We start from the raw sequence: 19,144 nt of genomic DNA on the forward strand, positions 1-19,144 counted from the left end.
AGGGCTTCTCTAAGGAGCAAGTCCCCCAGTGCGGGCTGCTCCCTGCCGCAGCTCAGCGTTTCTTCTCTGTCTCCCCCGCGCCCTGCGCTGGGTCCCCTTCTAAGCCCTCTCTCCTCCACCCCTACTCCAGTGGTTTCAAAACTGTGCAGAAATTTAAAAGTAGACCCATGTGTAAACAGTTGAGAATGCATAGTCTCAGGAAGGATTATAAAATGAATGGCGAGAGAAAGGTGGTATACCCCATTGTTCTCTCTTTCAGTGGTCGATTGAACAAAGGGGTCAGGCTGAAGAGAAGGCGAGATTGACACTGGATGATAGAGACAGTGTCTGTAGTCAGTGTGGTCTAATAGAAAGTGCTCTGGACTGAACATCAGAAATGCAGAGCGTGACCTAGAATGACTACTAGAATCTGTCACTCCCCTGCTTAAAGTCACTCCATCACCTTTAGATGACTTCCCACTGTCCGTGGAATGAAATCCAAACTCCCTACCATGGGCCAGGAGGCCTTTCTGACCTCCTCTCTACCACCTTCTCCTCTGCTCGCCACACTGAAGACCTCCTGTTTCTTTAACACCCCAAGCTTGTTCCCGCCTCAAGACTTTGCACTGGCTCCTCTCTCTCTGACATTCAGCTGCAGCTCAGTTGTGAATCTTTTACATTTTCCATTGATGTAACTACCATTGTATATCTTATTATGGGTCTTAGCTAAGATTTATAGGATCTAATCTGTGATAGATGCTGCACGGTGCTACTGAGTTAGGGACTTAGAAGCTATTCAGGTTTCCTCTGTCCTCAGATTTTAAGATTAAGAGGATAAGAGCTTCCTTCCCCTGACTTATTTCCAATTTTGCTTTTGTGTGTGATTCAGGAGGGCGGACGAACCAAGAGCCACCGATACTGGCCCAAACTGGGCTCCAAGCACAGCTCAGCCACCTATGGCAAGTTCAAGGTCACCACAAAGTTCCGAACAGATTCTGGTTGCTATGCAACCACAGGCTTGAAGGTCAAGCACCTTTTGTCTGGGCAGGAAAGGACGGTGTGGCATTTGCAGTATACTGACTGGCCAGATCACGGCTGCCCAGAGGATGTCCAAGGATTTTTGTGTAAGTTTTCTCTTCCCAGTTGTAGTTTTACCAACTGTATTAGCAGTCTTACCTGTTGGAGATGAAATGGAAGAGAGGACGCTTTCTATTAAGTGGCAAAAGTATTGCGACGTGGATGTAGTACTTGTCCCTTCATATAATGTATGTAGAACAGAGAAGACAAATTCATATCACTTACCATATTCTCTTCACCTTTGATGCAAATAAGCTAAATCTGTGTAAACTAATTGATTCTACCTATATTTAGAACTTTAGCTACTCATTAATAAAGAATTATTCTGATACATGCTAATGCCTGAACCTTGAAAACATTATGCTAAGTAAAATAAACCAGACACAAAAGAACAAATATTGTAGGACTCCACTTGTATGAGGTACCCAGAATGAGCAGCTTCATAGAGATTACCAGGGGTCAGGGGGAAGGGGAATAGGAAGTTATTATTTGACCAGTACAAAGTTTCTTTGGGATGACAGTAAAGTTCTAGGATAGAGATAGTAATGAAGCTTGCACAACTTGTGGATATTCTTAATGCCACTGGATTGTACACTTTGAAATGATTAAAATGGGAGGAAAGAAAAGAGAAAAAGAAGAAATGATTAAAATGGTAAATTTTATGTTATGTATATTTTACAATAGAAAAAAAACACAGAATGATAAAATTTTTTAAAAGATATATATTTTTTTATGTTTTGTTCTCACAAGCCCTGTATTTCTCTATAGCAGTAAATGTCAGGACATGTGATCAAGATACTAAGAATTATTGAAATTACCTTGTAGTTTTGAAACTGTCATTTTTGGATTCATTCATTTATAAGGTTTTTCAGGATATGTTTATCTTCGAAGCGAAATTTACCCAGACTATACTCAGTATGTTATTTGAAAGGCCGGAAGCTGGGTGCGTCTCTACCGTGTGTCAGGCACTGGACCTGGCTCTTAGAACGCCGGGATGTGGCAGTGCTTATGTTACAGGTACTTCCAGGTCTCATGAGACAGGGAGGCCAGTGATTATAGCCCAGCGGTGAGACTGATACTGTCATCTGCTTTTTGATGACAGCCACAGAGCTCTTCCTTCCTTCCTTTGCCTAAATGTCCTGTCCCTGAGGGGAAACCCCATTCTCTCCTGACTCAGCTAGGCAGGAGGCCCTGGGGCCCTCTGCAGGTTCATTATTATATATACATGCTCTGTTGTTGACACTCCAGCTGGTGGAATACCTGTGACAGTTGCAGAAGAACCAGCATCTGGATGTTGAGTAACATTACCACCTTGAGAGTAGTTCGATATTCTTTAGAATGGGGACCCAGGGGAGGGAGGCGGGAAAGAGAGAGGAGAGAGGGTTTTAAAGTAACACTTCACAAATCCAAACAGAAGAATTTCAATGCACACTTATTTGTAGATAAAGGTCTTTAGTTTCCAATTGAAGGGATAAGGGTACTGGAGGAGTTGGGCACTGAAAGTAGGGAAAAGAAAGATGACCAGCATCAAAAGAACTGAGAGCAGGGTCTAGAGAGGGTCAGTGATCTGCCTAAGCCGGTCACCTGTTACCTGTAGCTCAGCTATAATAAGGACGGCACTGACCTCTGCAGAACTCTCTTTTCTCATAATACTGTTCTTTTTATACCTTTCTGGTAATCTTTCTCTAATCGACTGATCAGAATTTTCACCAACCAAGACACAGAACATGAAAACCATAAAGGTAGATCAGTTTGATGATTAACTAACAGCTCTGTGAAAAGATTGAGTCTGTAAAGTGGTTAAAATTATTTAAGTCAGAACCAATTGAAGGAAGGCCAATCTAAATTACTGAAAAAAAAAATCTAGAAACTATTTTTAAACAGTATACATTTGTTAATTTACATTCCTAAGAAACTCAGAACAAGAGCACTGAGTCGTGCCTTACAAATGTCGGCTCTCTAGGTTTTTGAGAATGTGAGTTTTTTGCCCGGGTTCAGATGAGATCGCCTGGATGCGGGGCGACCGAGGCCAGATCGTTTTCCAGCCTCCAGAGGTCTTCACGGAGTTACAGCTTTATTAATCTGATTGCCAGAGAAAGCAGCCACTAAAACCCAGTTCCTCTGAGTTTCTATGGATCAGTATTGCTTTTAAATCTAGCGCAAGACAGACCTTGCCTCTTGTCTGGGAACATTGCCTTTTGTCAGACAAGATGCTCAATCAGCCAGTATCTTTTCCCCCTTACAGAAAATTTGGGAAGAGAACTCCATGTCCAATCTTGAATAGCAACAGCTCCATCATCTCAGGTTGTCGTCCCTCCTTTTTGGGTATTGTTCTATCTTGGTGGTGCTGGTATAATAGCTGTTTGTTTTGGTAAACCACCTCACTTCACTTTGTAGCGAGTTAAGCGTATAAAGGAAAATAGGAGTTCTTACTCACTGTGTCGGAACAGATGCTTTGAAATGAACTAGACTGGTTTGCACACACTCGTTTCTCTTCCCCGATTTGAGCATCTGCCCTGGTCTTGTGTACATTGCTGCCTTAGGATGAGATTTTTCTAAGTACTGAGAACCTTCCAATCTGTTTCTCTCCTGAGCCAGCTACTACTGAATCTCAATTAGTAGTGGACTTTTTCCAGTTCCTGGACTGTCTGAGAATTAGTTATAGTCTTATATTTTTGAAACGATCACAAAGGCCAGCGTTGCTGTAATTTCTCACTTGTGCCCAAATGGAGCAGGGAACAGGCCGCTGCGCAGCCCTGCTGAGCTGGACAGATGTTGGAAGGGATGGTGGAGGTGGCATGACCCCCATCCCCAACATCTTACCTCCAGAAATGGGGTTGGGGTGGCTTATCTTGAGCCACTGACTTAATCATTTGGAATTCAAGCTGCAAAGCAGGCCCCCTAAAGCCTATTTTAAAATCTAAAAGTGACGTCAAGCCTCAGTTGACATTCACTCGCTCGGTGAGGGGGAGGAAGAAGGGCAGATGGATGCTCTTCCCACCAGAAACTGGCTCCGACAGGCGGGCGTTTCAAGGGGACCTCGCTGGGGTTCTGATCCCAGTCTGTTAATAGTAGGAATTGCTGTAAGTAATGTCGAGAATCATCTGCTTGGGGGACTTTGGGATTTGCAGAGGGGAAAACAGAATTTAATTTTTAAAAAAGAACTATTTAATTTAAAGAACAAATTCTCCTATGGACTAATTGACTCCCAGCTGGTCCTTCCTGGCTTCAGGACTGCACAGTGGGTACCAGCCAAATAATTAGTGTCTTGTAAGAACTGTAAATTGTTGTCACGTAGGAAAAAGATTCATCATCCATTTTCTTTCTTCGCCTCCCTCGTGTGCGAAGCTGTGCAGGATGTTGGTGACGGGATCTGCATTTTGTCTTGCAGCCTACTTGGAGGAGATCCAGTCGGTCCGCCGGCATACCAACAGCATGCTGGAGGGCCCCAGGAGCTGGCAGCCCCCGATCGTCGTGCACTGCAGTGCCGGGGTGGGGAGGACCGGCGTGGTCATCCTCTCCGAGCTGATGATCTACTGCCTGGAGCACAATGAAGTGAGTCACTCTGGGCTCCCTGCACCTGCCACCTGGGGGACAAATCTACACCGTGGGCAAACCTTTGCCCCTGCCCTTGCTTCCCAGGGCCTGACCTGCTCTGTCCTGACTTGTGATTCCTTCTCGGACTCTGCCATTCATAGCCTTCCTTTATCTCCTGTCTTCCGTGGTCCCGCGTAGACAGACATCCAGATAGTATGGAAGAAGAGGTCAGAGTGTGGGCTAGGAACTGCCTAGGGAGTCTGATCTTGGTCGACCTCTGCTGCTTCCAGCAGTCTGCAGGGTTTTGTCGACAGTCTGGTTTTGTTGTAGGTAATTTTCCACAGGGGGTTATGTGGTCACATGTCGTGAAGCTGTGCCTGGCGTGCCTGGGATGCGTTTTGGCCTCGATCCTATGTGAAAATGTGTGTCGTGTAACATGTTTTTCATTCTGCAGAGGAGGTTGTCTTTAAAGGGAGTAGTTGTTTGCTCTTGTCTAGTCTGGCAGCGGTGTGGGGTAGACCGTCTGAGCGCTGAGCCAAGGTACACGCCCACTCTTCTCCCCGAAGAAGGGGCCGTGGCAGAATCGGTGCCCACGCGGCACATGGCAGCCCCGTACGGCTGGGGATCAGGAAGCTACTGTGAGGGGCTTTCGATTGCATCAGGGTGAAACAAACAGCAGGTCAGGCTAAGAAACACCTGCCTTTTATTTATAAGGGATTGTAGAATGGCTTTCACTTTGAGTTCTTAGTTGAGGTCCTCATAGCAACCATGTAGGAGAGCTGGGCACATGTCAGACCCCTAACTTTACTAGTGAAGAAACTGAGGCCCAGAAACTGTTTAGTGACTTGTCTCGTGCCATGTGGCTCCCAGCAGAGGTGCCCCATGAGAAGTGAGATCTTCTATTTCCTATCTCCCACTCTGCCTCCAAACTCCAGTGTCATTTGGTTCTTGTTCGTTTTCCAAATTATATAGCTTAGACGCAGGCGTCCCCAAACTATGGCCCGCGGGCCGCATGCGGCCCCCTGAGGCCATTTATCCAGCCCTCTGCCACACTCCTGGAAGGGGCACCTCTTTCATTGGTGGTCAGTGAGAGGAGTACTGTATGTGGCAGCCCTCCAATGGTCTGAGGGACGGTGAACTGGCCCCCTGTATTAAAAGTTTGGGGATCCCTGGCTTAGAGAATCCGAGGAAGCTTCTGAAGTTGTTTGGTAGTGACATTATGTCACAATGCGTGTTCTGTGAAGGAATGTGTATAATAATCTGCATATTTACTCAAGAGCATCAGTGGTTGAAAAACAGATTAACCCCATGAAATTTGTTATAGCGTAACTTCCAGGAAAACAATAAATGCTCAGGTTAAACATGGTCATGGGGGTTTTAAACACCCTGCCTGTAAAAAATTAAATTTGGAACCTTTGGTCAGTACAAATGAATGTTCGTGCTGCTGAGAGGAGGAGGAGTTTGGTACAATATGGCCTGTTGATGAAAAAATAGACTTTCTGTCGGTGAACAAAATGGAATCAGTTGAGACATCATAACAGAGGTTTCACCATCTTCTGTGAGGTTTTACCCTTTTGCCTCACATGAGATTTTTTGATCATCTGCTTCGCTGTCACTGTTAGAAGTCTCTGGAGTGAATAGCCTGCCACTAGGTCCCAGACGCAGTCGGTGAGGGCAGAGGGGAGAGGATGAGGTTGCACCAGGGACCCATGGCTTGAGCACACCGTGGGCTCCCCTGGAGGTGCCCGTGGGCTCCGGGGAGGAAGAAGGGCCCATCCTGCTCTCCGCACGCACATGTCGTTTCCTCCCCCCTCGTACCACTTTCTTCGTCCAGTGCTCCTCTTGCCTCCATTCCTCCGCACTCCTCTGCTCCCCCTTCTTCCTTTTCAACTGGAGAAGCTGTTCGGTCCGTCTTGTCTGACATGAAGGACTGTTCTGTTCTGAGCTCTTTGGAGACGCATCAAAGGCCAAGCCTCCGTGACGCGATGACACGCAGGCTCATTGATCACCAGATGTTACTGGGCCAGCAGAACGTAAACAACACATGTCGGGGGCAGCGCGGCGCGGAGTCAGGGATTCGGCCACCGGGGCCCCGCGTGGGCTTGACGAGGGCTCAGGATGATTGCATTCTCTCTGCTGGGTCCCAACATAGCACATTTCCTCAATGCCCCGTTGCCTGCCAGAACATTCTTTGCCGGAACCGGTCAGTCCAAAAAGGACTTCTGTTCCCATTGATATTCAAAGATAGCGAGATGACTCACAGGGCTCACTTCCCTTCCCCAGCACAAATATAGCCAGCCTTATCTGTCCCGTTTCCCATACTCGCCCCTGGGTGATGGGGTGGGGGGGGGGGGAGGAAGGGCTCTTTGTTCTGTCTCAGGCCTGGCGAGAAGCGTCACCCCCTCACTTCGGGAGAAGAGGGGAACGCGTTTAGTTTGTTCATTTGTTTCCTTCAGCAAAGATTGTGACAGGTAAATAGGAACTGTGTGTCCCGTTTTCCTCCTGACTAAACTTTCCTGCCATCTTTCCACGGCCACCTGATTAACCTACTTTACATTTTATTTCGTTCAGTTTTAATGTTGTCAGTGAGATGCCTTGTCTTTTTCTTGAAACAAAGATGCGTGAGGCCAGGTGACTGTGAGTGGGGACGGGAGGGGACTCACCCAGGCTGTTCTGAGAAGCCTCTTTGTGGTCTGTTGCTTTTAGTCACTGAATATTACCTGTAGCATTTTAATGCCCGTACATTTTATGGTTTGCAACACTCTCGTGGCCCCCTGAATTTAGTTTTCTGTCCCAGATGAGCTTATTACCAAAGTCCGGGTTCACACTGGCCAGATAGCAAGGTGTCTTGATCTTGCTTCTTTTCTGAGTCAGTCATTCGCCCTTCCTAGAGTAGGGAGGAGAAAGTGCCTTGTATGGGAGATTAGCAAGCATCAACTGCCTCATGAGCCCTTGACTTACGGACAATGGCCATCAGAGCCTATGGCAGTAATCTTCAAGGCGCCTTGGGATGCTTTCCCTGAGGACCAGGGGAACCTTCCTTGTCTCGTCTCCAACCTGCACACCCATGACAACAGCTCACCTGCATTCGGTGTTTCCATGTGCCAGCACTGTTGTGAGTGCCTCACAGTTAACTCTACGACAAGGATCTCCTGAGAACCCTTGTCTAACACGGGGACACAGCGGCACAGGCAGATGAAGGGACGTGCCCACACCCCACGCCCAGGAAGTGGGAGGATGGGATGGGGGGGGGGTGGTTGTTCTCGCTTCATTACCATTAATAAAAGGACAATGAGTGGTCTTTATTATGAGCTCACCACGTGCCAGACACAGTGTAAGTGTTCTACCCACATTTTTTTTTCTTTCTTTTTTTTGTATTTTTCTGAAGCTAGAAACGGGGAGAGACAGTCAGACAGACTCCCGCATGCGCCCGACCGGGATCCACCCGGCACGCCCACCAGGGGTGACGCTCTGCCCACCAGGGGGCGATGCTCTGCCCCTCTGGGGCATCGCTCTGCCGCGACCAGAGCCACTCTAGCGCCTGGGGCAGAGGCCAAGGAGCCATCCCCAGCGCCCGGGCCATCTTTGCTCCAATGGAGCCTTGGCTGCGGGAGGGGAAGAGAGAGACAGAGAGGAAGGAGGGGGTGGGGGTGGAGAAGCAAATGGGCGCTTCTCCTATGTGCCCTGGCCGGGAATCGAACCCGGGTCCCCCGCATGCCAGGCCGACACTCTACCGCTGAGCCAACTGGCCAGGGCCTCTACCCACATTTCTTTATGTGATCCTGTGAGGTGGACGCTGTTCGCACCCCACGTTATCTCTGAGAAAACGTCGCGAACGTGGGCAGGGCCACACTGTCACTGAAGGAAAGCAGCCCTATCCTTTCTTACAGGGAAGAAACCAAGACTAAGAGAGGTCACCGGTTCCTCCATAGAGTACCAATGTGGTAGAGTTGAGAGTACCAGTTGGGTTTAACTCCAGCCTCTCTGTGTTCTCCAACACGCTGGTCTGTATTTAAAATAGCATCTCGAGGGTGCAGGTCAACGGGGTTCTCCAGCTGCTGGTGTGACGTCTTCGGGGTGAGTGGGAGGGGGCTCAGTCCTTTGCTGTCTGCCTGCACGTGGACAGTGAGCGAGTGCTTCTCGGATGAAGGCGTGGGGACTGACCCAAGGGAAGCTCCCGTAGCAGGCCCTTATGACTTGTCTCTTTTCTTGCAGAAGGTGGAAGTGCCCATGATGCTGAGGGTCCTCAGGGAGCAAAGGATGTTCATGATCCAGACCATCGCTCAGTACAAGTTTGTCTACCAAGTGCTCATTCAGTTCCTCCAGAACTCCAGACTCATTTGAGCCCCGGAGCCAGCTCCTGAGGAGGGAACCAGCTCCGTCTCGCCAGTGGGGGTACCTCCCGACAGCATCGGCTCCCCCAGCCGGCCGCGGGCGCGGGCCTGGACACGGGCTCCCTGATGGCGGGAGCCGAGATGATTCATAAACACCGTGTATTATTTTATATGAGATAATTTATTTTCCCCCCTTTGGAATAACTTTTGTGAATCTTTGTAATGCAGTTTTCACAGTAACGTAGTACTTCTCATTTGAACCACATTTTGACTGATCTGCATTGTAACATGCTGTTGGTTGGGAAGGTTGCCTGGTGGGTCATTTGGGGGACAGAGGGAACACATCTCTGATGAAGTCGTAGTCAGGTGGGTGACCAACCCTGAAATTCATTGGCTTAATTGCTCGTGTCCAAATCAGAGGCGTCAAGAAAAATGCATTTACCCTAAAACTTGGGTCGGCAAACTGCAGCCCGCGAGCCACATGCGGCTTCTTTGGCCCCTTGAGTGTGGGCGCAAAGGCCGGCTTAGGAGTACCCTAATTAAGTTAATAACAATGTACCTACCTATATAGTTTAAGTTTAAAAAATTTGGCTCTCAAAAAAGAAACTTTAATCGTTGTACTGTTGATATTTGGCTCTGTTGACTAATGAGTTTGCTGACCACTGCCCTAAAATATAAAGATCAGGGTCAAGCCCCTTTTCTGAAGGAAAAAGCACTCTTCTCTTGTACTTTGGGCTTGTGATGTCCAGGTTCCCTTTCTCCCTTTCTGTCCTCATCCTCAGTGGTATCCCCTCACCCCTCCATCCCCACCCCCAACCCGATTAAAGATGAGCAGCTAGAAGAAGAGCTTGTTTTGTAGGACAGGAGTCACCGTGGCCCGGCTGAGTGAGGAGCTCTGTTGGCATCTTTAGCAACCACCTTGTACCTGGGCCTGGGAGCCTGTGTCCTCTTGCCAGGAGCTGCAGCCTCGGTGATTGTGGTTTCTCCTTTGCTCCGTGAGCTCCAGGTTGGCGGCCTCTGAGGCCCTGGGACAGGCTGTCTGTACAGGGAGGCCTGTTGCCTGATTGAGAAGAAGAAGGAGACAGGAAGACCCCTGATACTGTATGCCTATGATGTGTGTATTGGACGGGGACCTGAAGGTCAAGTGCTGGGGGTGTTCTGTCTGCCCATCAGTCACTGTGTCATTGGAAACAGTGGGAGAGCTGATTGATGGTGGCTTTTGGCCACTCAACAGGGGCCCTGGCCAGGAACCACCCATGTGTGACCCACCGTGCTCGTACCATCTCCAGTCTGTGAGAGCAGAACCAAGCCCACTCGAGGCCCGGGAGTAGCAATCTTGGCCCACGCAGTGCAGTCCCTCTTGCACGAAGTCCCGTGGTGGGCTCTGTTTCCCACACAGCCCACTCGGGTCACTTGTGGTGTTAGTGCCGCCTCCACTGAAGTTCTGTTCTCACTCGTCTCTTCCTGGGCCTTCATTGGTCACTGTCTTTCCGAATTTCCTAGGCTTGTACACAAGTATCCATTCAGTTTTCGTCTGGCTGAATTTGGGGGCATTTTCCTCTCTTCTTTAGTTTTCCTTGAATGCAGCTTTTAAATTTTGTTTTTGTCCTTAGAATCAATCACTGTGGTATTCCAACATGCCTTTTTCTAAGGTTTCTTTTTTTTTTTTTGTCTTTTTTCTTCTCCTGAACTGAAAAGACAAAGGAAGAATAGCATCCAGTCAAGCAGAAGGAAGAGTGTGCCTTTGTGACTTCTGGTCACTGCAGGCCAGCAGATGGTTGTGGGCGCAGTTCCCTATCAACTACTTTGGCAGACGAATCAACTCAGTTTCACATCTGGCCAGATGGTATGGTGACTTTTCTCTTCTTTAGACTCAGAGTACCTGGTGACGGAGGGCCTTCTGTCTCCTACTCCAGGGTCTAGAGAATCACTCAGGGAGGCTAAGAACTTCAGCTGACCTCTGTAGATTCCGGAATTTTGGTGTATATTCTGGAAAAGAACACCATCAGCATGACACGATGTTTCAGTGGAGCGGAGCTCACAGCTCTCACTCCGAGGCTCTGAGAGCTTGGATCACCAGCAGGCAAAGTGGTGTTTGTCCCCTTTCCTTAGAGACGGCCCATCCTTGGACTACTCTGCTGTGTGGGATGTCTAAACAGTTGGTGTGCAGTTTTTTGCTTTATTGTTTGATGAACAGTGTCAGGGTTCCTCTTTTGTCGCGTTGGCCCTGGTGTGGGCGCTGTTGACATGTCTCACATGGGCAGCGTGTAGATCTGCCGTCTCTTTGAGCTCATCACCCCCTTCAACCTGTCCGCTGTTGCCACACTGTGCTACAGGAGTATTCATTAACGCACAAAATGCAGGAACGAAGTGGGTTTAATGTCCAATTTCATAGCCAGAGTGTCTATGGAAACCCAAAGGAAAACATTTAAAAGTTAACCCGCATCTTTCCTTTTGATAAACAAAGGCTTTGGGTCCTTGGGCACATTTCGCATTCCTTTTCACAGCTCCAGCAACAATGCCAGCCTCTCTCCTGTTCAATCAGCAGTAGACATTTAAAGTTCTTTCGGTGGCATCTGCATAATAATTGCCCAGAGATGCTTTATATCTGGGAAGCCGGCCAAGGAATAAACCTTGAAGCAAAGTGTATTAAATTAGTTATCTAGTTAGAGCTTTTGGAATGAGTTCCTGATGCAGTATCCAGTCTGAAACTGGAGCTGTTGGAGTCTGTTGCTGTCATTTGGGTTTGAAAGGAGAAAATTAAAAATGGAGGTGGGGGGGCCCATCCCACGACAAAGCCGGCAGACACTTTCAGGCCTCTGGGTTTGCAGTTCTCCAGATGAGATGTTCTGTTTCTTTCGTCCACGCTCATTTGGGGGCACTGGCCCCGTGTTCATCCTTGTTTGGTGTGGTCAGTGGATCGCGGGGGCAGTTTGATGTCTTCATCCGGGAGCTGAGCTGGCGAGCTTTGCTGGTTTCCTTGGGCTCTTTAGGAGACTCCACCTTTTAGTCAGAGGCGCTGGTAGCATTTCCATTTATAGAAACCTCTTTCCAAGGACAGGAAGTACAGGGCGGTTTGGCAGCATTAGAGAGGGATGTCACACATTGATTTCTTTACAGGAGGATACAGAGGAACGAGCTCCTCTGCTCGGTTGGCAAGGAACAGTGAGAACAGGGACAGTGAGAACTTCTCCACGTGGAATCCTTGGAGGACTGTGCTTCCCAGGAGCCCGAACACAGAAAATTTCACTTCTATGATCCCTGTGGTCCTAGATGGAGAAGAGGAGCTAATATTGTCATTGTAATGAATGTCATGGTTTGCCTAGGAGTCGCTTGGCCATCTCGACCCCTTCCTCCATCAGCCTGGATGGAACGTCTTTGTGGGCCGTGGGGTCTGCCCACTGGCTTGCCCTGTGCTCACTTAACCTTTATCCTGTCTGCTCTCGGCTTTCGTGAGCCAGTTATAAACCTCAGTGGGTCCAGTAGGGCAGCGTTGCTATGCGGCTGCCTACTTTTCTGTCTTTCCCAGCTTAATATAGGTTGACCCATATGACATTTCTAAAAGTCAGACCATATTTTATTTAAAATAACAGAACACCCACCTGGGTCAACCTAATACATACAAGTGTGTTTCTTCCCCCAACAGACTGTACGTCATTTCTTCAAAGAAGTGTGAAAGAACGTGAAGTCCTGTGCTGTGGGCGGGGCGGCTCTGCCTGTGAACGTGCTGAGTGCTCCAGGGAGTCCTGCCCCACTTGAGGAGTGGGCCCTCTCGTGGGGCTTGGAAGTCCCTCTGCAGAGATGTCAGTCCACCGCTGGTTCTGAGAGGTGGGGTTGGCCACCGGGCGCATCACTCTGGGGTTTTCAGCGACTGTCCTTTCGGAATGTGCAATCTCTATTCGCCAACCGCAGCCCAGTGGTTAGGGGATGTGGTGTTTGGGTCCCCAAGGGGTCCTGTCAGAGGACAACGTGCCCTCTAATCTCATTCCGCTGTCCAGTGTGTGTGTGGTGGGGAAAGTGAGTATGATCACTGATCTTCTCTTGAGGGGAGATATGTCAGTCACTCGGGGTGGGGTGGCAGTTGCAGGGTCATGCTTAGAGGTATGCCAGAGAGCTTAGACTCAAGGGATGGGACTGGGTCAGGCCCATGTAAACGTGAATCTGTCTTTCATCCTGCCTCTATATTAGGAACAGTTGGGCTCCTAGTGTGAGAAGTTTCCAGAAGCACCAAGTAATCACGGTTGGTCTCTTAAGATGACCCTTTGAAGGGATTCGTCTTTCTCTTGTTTTACCAAAGATTCTTCTGTTGCTGTTTTATGTTGTTGCCTATGGTTTTTGTCAAACTCTTATGTTCTCTCTCTCTCTCTCTCTCTGTTTCTTTCCTTCTGTCATTGAATTTTATTGGGTCAACATTGGTTAACGTAATTATACAGGTTTCAGGTGCTCGATTCTGTACACTGCATTGTGTGTTCACCCCCCCAAATCAAGCCTTTGTTTCTCACCATTTAACCCCCCCCCCAGGCTCCTCTTCCTCCCCCTCCTTCATAGCGATTTCTTTTTTTGAGCAAAACAACGTCCCATCCAGCACTACTTCCAAATGGAGAAATTTGGGGTTACCATGGACACTGCACAAATTTTCCAGTGGCCACAGCTTTATGGGTGGCAAACTGTAAGATAATCAGTTGTGTTTGACATTTCCCTTGAACTCTGAGCGAGAGAGCAGGATGGTTCTTGTCTTTGCCTCAGTTTCTAAAACTTTGGGAGGGGGCAAAAGACTTCGGTGATGCCTCTGTTGCAAGTCGCGGCAGTGTGCCTGGGAGAAATGTGAGGCGTAGCCAATCAAATTCACCCTGCCCCTAAACTCGGGTGGGTGAGCACTTTCATCCAGAGAAGATGACCATTCCTTATTTTTTCTAGCTTAATAAAGCTGCATCTTTTTTCCCCCAAGGCCTGAGGGATAGTTTCTCTGTTAAATGTCCCTGAGCCTGGCATTGAGTATCTGGCATCACTTGATTTCATAGGACCAGATGGATGGTTTATGATGGTTTGGTGCCTTAAAGGGCAAAATGTGTATCAGTTCCTACTGTTCAGAGCTTCGGACAGTCTTCCCATTTTAACAATAAATTCAAGGACATTTCACTGTAAAGCAGGAGGGCTGGAGCTGATGTGTAGCCCAAATATGATAGGCATCCGCACTGAAGGTCTCTGTTCCTTCTGCCACACTTTGGGCCATCAAGATCGTACTTTCCAGGCCCTGGCCGGTTGGCTCAGTGGTAGAGCGTCGGCCTGGCGTGCAGAAATCCTGGGTTCGATTCCCAGCCAGGGCACACAGGAGAGGCGCCCATCTGCTTCTCCACCCCTCCCCCTCTCCTTCCTCTCTGTCTCTCTCTTCCCCTCCCGCAGCTGAGGCTCCATTGGAGCAAAGATGGCCCGGGCGATGGGGATGGCTCCTTGGCCTCTGCCTCAGGCGCTGGAGTGGCTCTGGTTGCAACAGAGCGACGCCCTGGAGGGGCAGAGTGTCACCCCCTGGTGGGCGTGCCGAGTGGATCCGGTCGGGCGCATGCGGGAGTCTGTCTGTCTCTCCCTGTTTCCAGCTTCAGAAAAATACAAAAAAAAAAAAAAAGATCATTCTTTCCAGAAAGTGCCATAAGCTTGCCCAGAGAAGAGCTCTGAGTGGGTAGAGGAGGAAGAGGGCTTTCAGATCAGCCCTGAAGTTGCTATAAAAACGGTCATAAATTCACAGATAATTTTCTGGACCCTGGAATGTCTCTCCTGCTCCTTACTGTCCCTTCCTGTGAGGCCAGAAACTGCGTGGTGGCACCTTCGGGAAGACCGGGCTGCCACGCGGGGTCTGCTTCACCTTTGCTCATGGTTTTAAACCGTGTCCTCACTGCTGGCGTGGACTGTGATGGCATCGTGGGTTCTGGGGGCTGCCCGGACTTGCTGCTCGGGGGTCCCGTCTCCCCTGGCTGGCTGGCGGCCCTTCCTTTCCCGGCAGCCTTCGGAGCAGAGGGTTCTGCTCATCCTGGTGGCTCCCGCAGTCTGTCACAGCTGCCCTGCACCTTGACTCCTCTTTCCCACCCCCTTCCCTGGGGGCCTGCAGAGCACAGTCCCCTTCATGGCAAGTTGTGTTTATAGTCAGGGAACCAGGAGGACGTCGGGACAGTGACTGCAGTTGTTCCTTGTCTGGTTGGGGGTGGGGGTGGGGCGGCGCGGGGTGAGACTACTTTGTGATGTCACCCTCTTGTCACCCTCTTCACTCCCAGAGCACTTCTGTCACCAAGGGCTAGGCTGGCCTTTCCATGTTCTCAGTTTGCTGGAGGCACCAGCCCTCCTCAGCTGGTCCTTGTCTCTCCCTACCCTGTTAGGGCAAAGCTGCAAAATGGTGAATTCTGGTCATAGAGAATCACTCTTCCACCTCTCCAAACTATAGTATGTAATTAGGAGAGCCGATTTCCATTTTAAAAGTTAGGTACTTTCAAGGAGTAAGTTCTCACAAAGGGAAATAACCAGAATGAAAACAGCTAGAAAGCTGTCGCAACCAGGAAGCGGCCCTTGCTCACCCACCCTCGCCCGGTGATAGCCAATCACTCAGTACTAGACCAGCTGAAGGCAGAGATGGATTCAGTTGTCAGTCCCGTTTACAATGACGATCGCAGCCGTACCTGTTCGTTTCTGTCTAGGTGAACTTACACGGATTCCCAGAGGCGGCATTTGGCAGAGTGGTGTGTGCAGTCAGATTAATTTGTTTCTGGCTTCCTGCTGAACCATGTTCCCTTCATCACAGCCAATCTGGTGAAACAGGGACAACTCTGGGCTCCCAGGAACTTTACAAGTCAGATTGTGATCAGGGGCAGGATGAGCTGTTTGTCCACTCTCAAGTTTACCCTGTTCTCTCTTCCCCAACCTCCTCCAGGGAAAGACAGATGCCTTCTCACCTGGCAAAAGGTTTCAAGGAAAAGGCTGCAAAGACTGGGTTGGGGTCTGTGCCCGGGGGGCGGAACTGGTTTCCGACATCTCAGGAATCCTGCTTTGAGTTCAGCGAGGGTGGCGCTCAGAGCTGCGGTGCCTGGCGTTCCCAGCATTTCTCAGGGGCCTGCCACCTCCCTCAGCTGCAGTGTTAGCTAATCAATAACCTTCCACCTATTTTTTTCTTTCCCAACTTGAACATTGTAAAAGGTTATTGCAGTTCCCTTTCACCGAACTTTCTTGCCACTGTTTGGAATCTGAAAAATCTTCGGGCCTTATTCTTTCAGCAGTGAGGTTCCCCTTCATCAGAGATGGTTCCCTGTGGGTGTATGTCCTTTGCTCCTTTAAAAGTCAACTGACTTGTTTGAGGAGCCCTGCATGGGAAAAAAAAGAAAGGTTTACATATGCAGATGACTATTAAATATATATAACCTTATGTTACATATACTGGTAACATCAAATAACAGGTGTATCTAGTTTGTTTCAGTGGACTGTTCTTACTCTATTCAGTATGTTGATACTGATGCTTTCCTTGGTCTGTGTTTCATAAGATGTTGAGAATTGTGGTATTATTCAAAATAATTGACACCTAAGAGATTTTATATCCAAACGATAAATAGACAGGTCCCCAGCTTAGAAACCAGTTTGTTCTGAAGGTTCTTGAGTCAGAACCTTCTGGCTTCCAGCACAGCTGAAAATTTTGGGTTGTGTCCGCCAGAACTGGTGAGCTGTTTATTGTGGGCTGACCTGGAAATGTAACCACCTGTGAGGTCATTGCTGTGAGCAAGGCATTCCAGGTTGGCACCTGGGACCCTGAGTTGCTCTTTTGCAAATGGAAGTCCAACCTCTTTACCACCAACTTGTAAGGGGAGAGAGGGAGCGAGAAGTTTATAGGACATCCCCCAAGTTGGGAAGTGATTTCTCAATATTCATGCCAACTCTATTTTGTTCTAGACTTCCTCTCAATTTAATAATATTAAAAGCCTTAAATAAATAAAACTATGCATGCTATTCTATGTGCTTTTTTATATCAGTAAATAAGCTTATGCTTGACAGTTTTATACACAGTTATGAGGTGTATAAAACTGACTTTTGACAGTATTTTTTGCACTGTTTCCTATCTGTTTTTATAGTGTCTTATTTCGATACTGGTCCTAGCTGCATATTGTTAATGCGCTCACTGCCCTCATCATGGCTGTGGAATGTTTCATATGTGCCTTTACAAATGTGACATCTTTATGCCGACTTTTTTTTTTTTATAAAAAATATCTATTGATTTACATATGCAATAAACCTTTTTTTTTTTCAGAGAAAACAGTCGAATTGTTGTCTCTCTTCTCTACTGTGTATATTTGCATTCGTTGAAAGCATTTCTTTCTTTTAGGATTATCTTCATAGGCACAAGGGCCTGGGAACGTCTGCTTTTCAGCTTTTAAAAGCTCTCTTATTTTGTTTCTACCCACTTATTATTCCTGTATAACTTGATCACACTAAATAATCAGTTTGACATTTCCAAAGTTGTCATTGTTAGAATAAAAAAGAAAACAACTGAAAGGGATGATCGCTAGGCAGGTGGAGCGGAGGCGACAGAAGAACAGATCCTTCTCACAGGTGCCAGGAGGACCCCTATTCAGCGCCAGCTCCCTTCCCTGCACTGTCCTTTACTCAGAGCCTGGACTGTGGGCCTGGAAAAGAGAGGCAACAGCCCGCTAGAGAAGACCCCAATTTTAGTTTTTGTCTTTCAATTTTACTAACTGCACAGCTCATCTCTAGCTTTAAAGGTGGCTGCTCCACCCCTTCTGTTTTCCGCTCAGCTGCCATAGCCATGCACAGCGAACCCCTGCTGATGAGCGTGGACACTTGGGTTCCTTGGATAAGGAACAGGGCAACAGCACCACTTCTGCAAGTGACTCCTTTACAACCCAGTCACTTGACAAAGTGTCATTCCCCTACCATAGGTCCCAGTGTGTTTCGGGTCATGAAAACGAGAATGCTGTAAGCCAGCGTGAAGGAGATGGCAAATGTCTCCTTAAACATACAAATCATTCCGTGTAGATCTTGACTCTGACAACAAGACAGAGTTCTTGAAAGAAAAGCCACATAGTATTTTAAAAAGGCAGTAGACAAAAACACCAATGAAAATGAAGAGAAGTCCAACAGAATGGCAGGAGAACAGGAACCGTACATACACTAATTTGTTTTGTCTTGCATGGACTAAATGCATAGACTCAGCTTTATTTTCTTTGGTTGATAAACAGAAAAAGTGATTTTATATAATTTTGAGAGAATAACACTAACCACTTGTAGACTTGTTTATCTCCAAACAGAGCTGGGAAAGAAAGTTGTTTTTTTTAATGTAAGAAAAGATCAAGATAAACAATGCACACAAATATGCGGTAAAATGATGAAAATAAAAAAAGACAGGCTCAAACATGTCTATTTTGTGATTTTATTTTCTTTTAATAAAAATAAATGGGGAGAACTTGTCAGACTTAACTGGTTAAGAAACATAATGGAAGAAAGCACAATCATACTAGCTATAGAAACATCAAATTTAGGCGTTAAAGTGAATGTGTAGAACCTGTATAAACAGAACTAAACCCTTTGAAACAAAACACAGACAAATTGATAAACACCACATTCTTGGATACAAAGACTTGTATTATGAAGCTGTTCTCCGTGAATCCCTGACTCCAATGCAAAAGATCACAACAGCACTTGTGGGGGGGTGGGGAGTGGCCAAAGGACTCAAGGACATTGGAGGGTTAAGCATGGGAGGATGGTCAAAATTCAAGAGAACACTGCAGATTAGCGCTAGTGCATACTAAAAGTTTTTGCGGTGCGACAATAATTAAAAGAGCATTTTACTGGCAAATAAATGGAATAGAATAGTGCAGAATTAAACCCAAGTCTTACAGGAATAGTAATGAGAACATTTCAAATCAGTAGGGGGAAAGAAATCATTCAATAAATGATGCTGGCATTAAGTGGCTAGCAATTGTGAAAATTAAAAATTTTAAAGAGTACAATCACATCTCTTTCTATTAAATAAAAACAATTCCAGATAGATCAAAGACTTACATAAAAAATGGTTTTATTTCTTCATTTAAAGATGAAAACAATCTGCTTGGCTACAGGAAGCGTCATGAAAAATAAACTTAACGGACAACCAAGGGAAATATAATTTCAGTACAGGGCCAATAGCTAATATCCCTATCCACATTGAGCTCTTACAAATAATTATAAAA

The 19,144-nt window shown here is 47.4% G+C and overlaps 1 protein-coding gene across 7 annotated transcripts in view; it reads left to right on the forward strand.

Moving 5' to 3' along the window:
• The window catches only part of PTPN14 (protein tyrosine phosphatase non-receptor type 14), a 170,919-nt gene extending 156,933 nt beyond the window's left edge, over nucleotides 1-13,986 (forward strand). For all 7 annotated transcript variants that reach the window (XM_066361754.1, XM_066361752.1, XM_066361749.1 and 4 more), the window contains 3 exons: nucleotides 869-1,103; nucleotides 4,448-4,611; nucleotides 8,809-13,986. In XM_066361754.1, the coding sequence (XP_066217851.1) occupies nucleotides 869-1,103; nucleotides 4,448-4,611; nucleotides 8,809-8,937 (528 nt within the window). In that variant the 3' untranslated portion in view covers nucleotides 8,938-13,986. The remainder of the gene's footprint in view (nucleotides 1-868; nucleotides 1,104-4,447; nucleotides 4,612-8,808) is intronic.
• The last annotated feature ends 5,158 nt before the right edge of the window (nucleotides 13,987-19,144 follow it).

This window comes from Saccopteryx leptura, chromosome 2 (assembly GCF_036850995.1).
Source record: "Saccopteryx leptura isolate mSacLep1 chromosome 2, mSacLep1_pri_phased_curated, whole genome shotgun sequence".
NCBI lineage: Eukaryota > Metazoa > Chordata > Mammalia > Chiroptera > Emballonuridae > Saccopteryx > Saccopteryx leptura.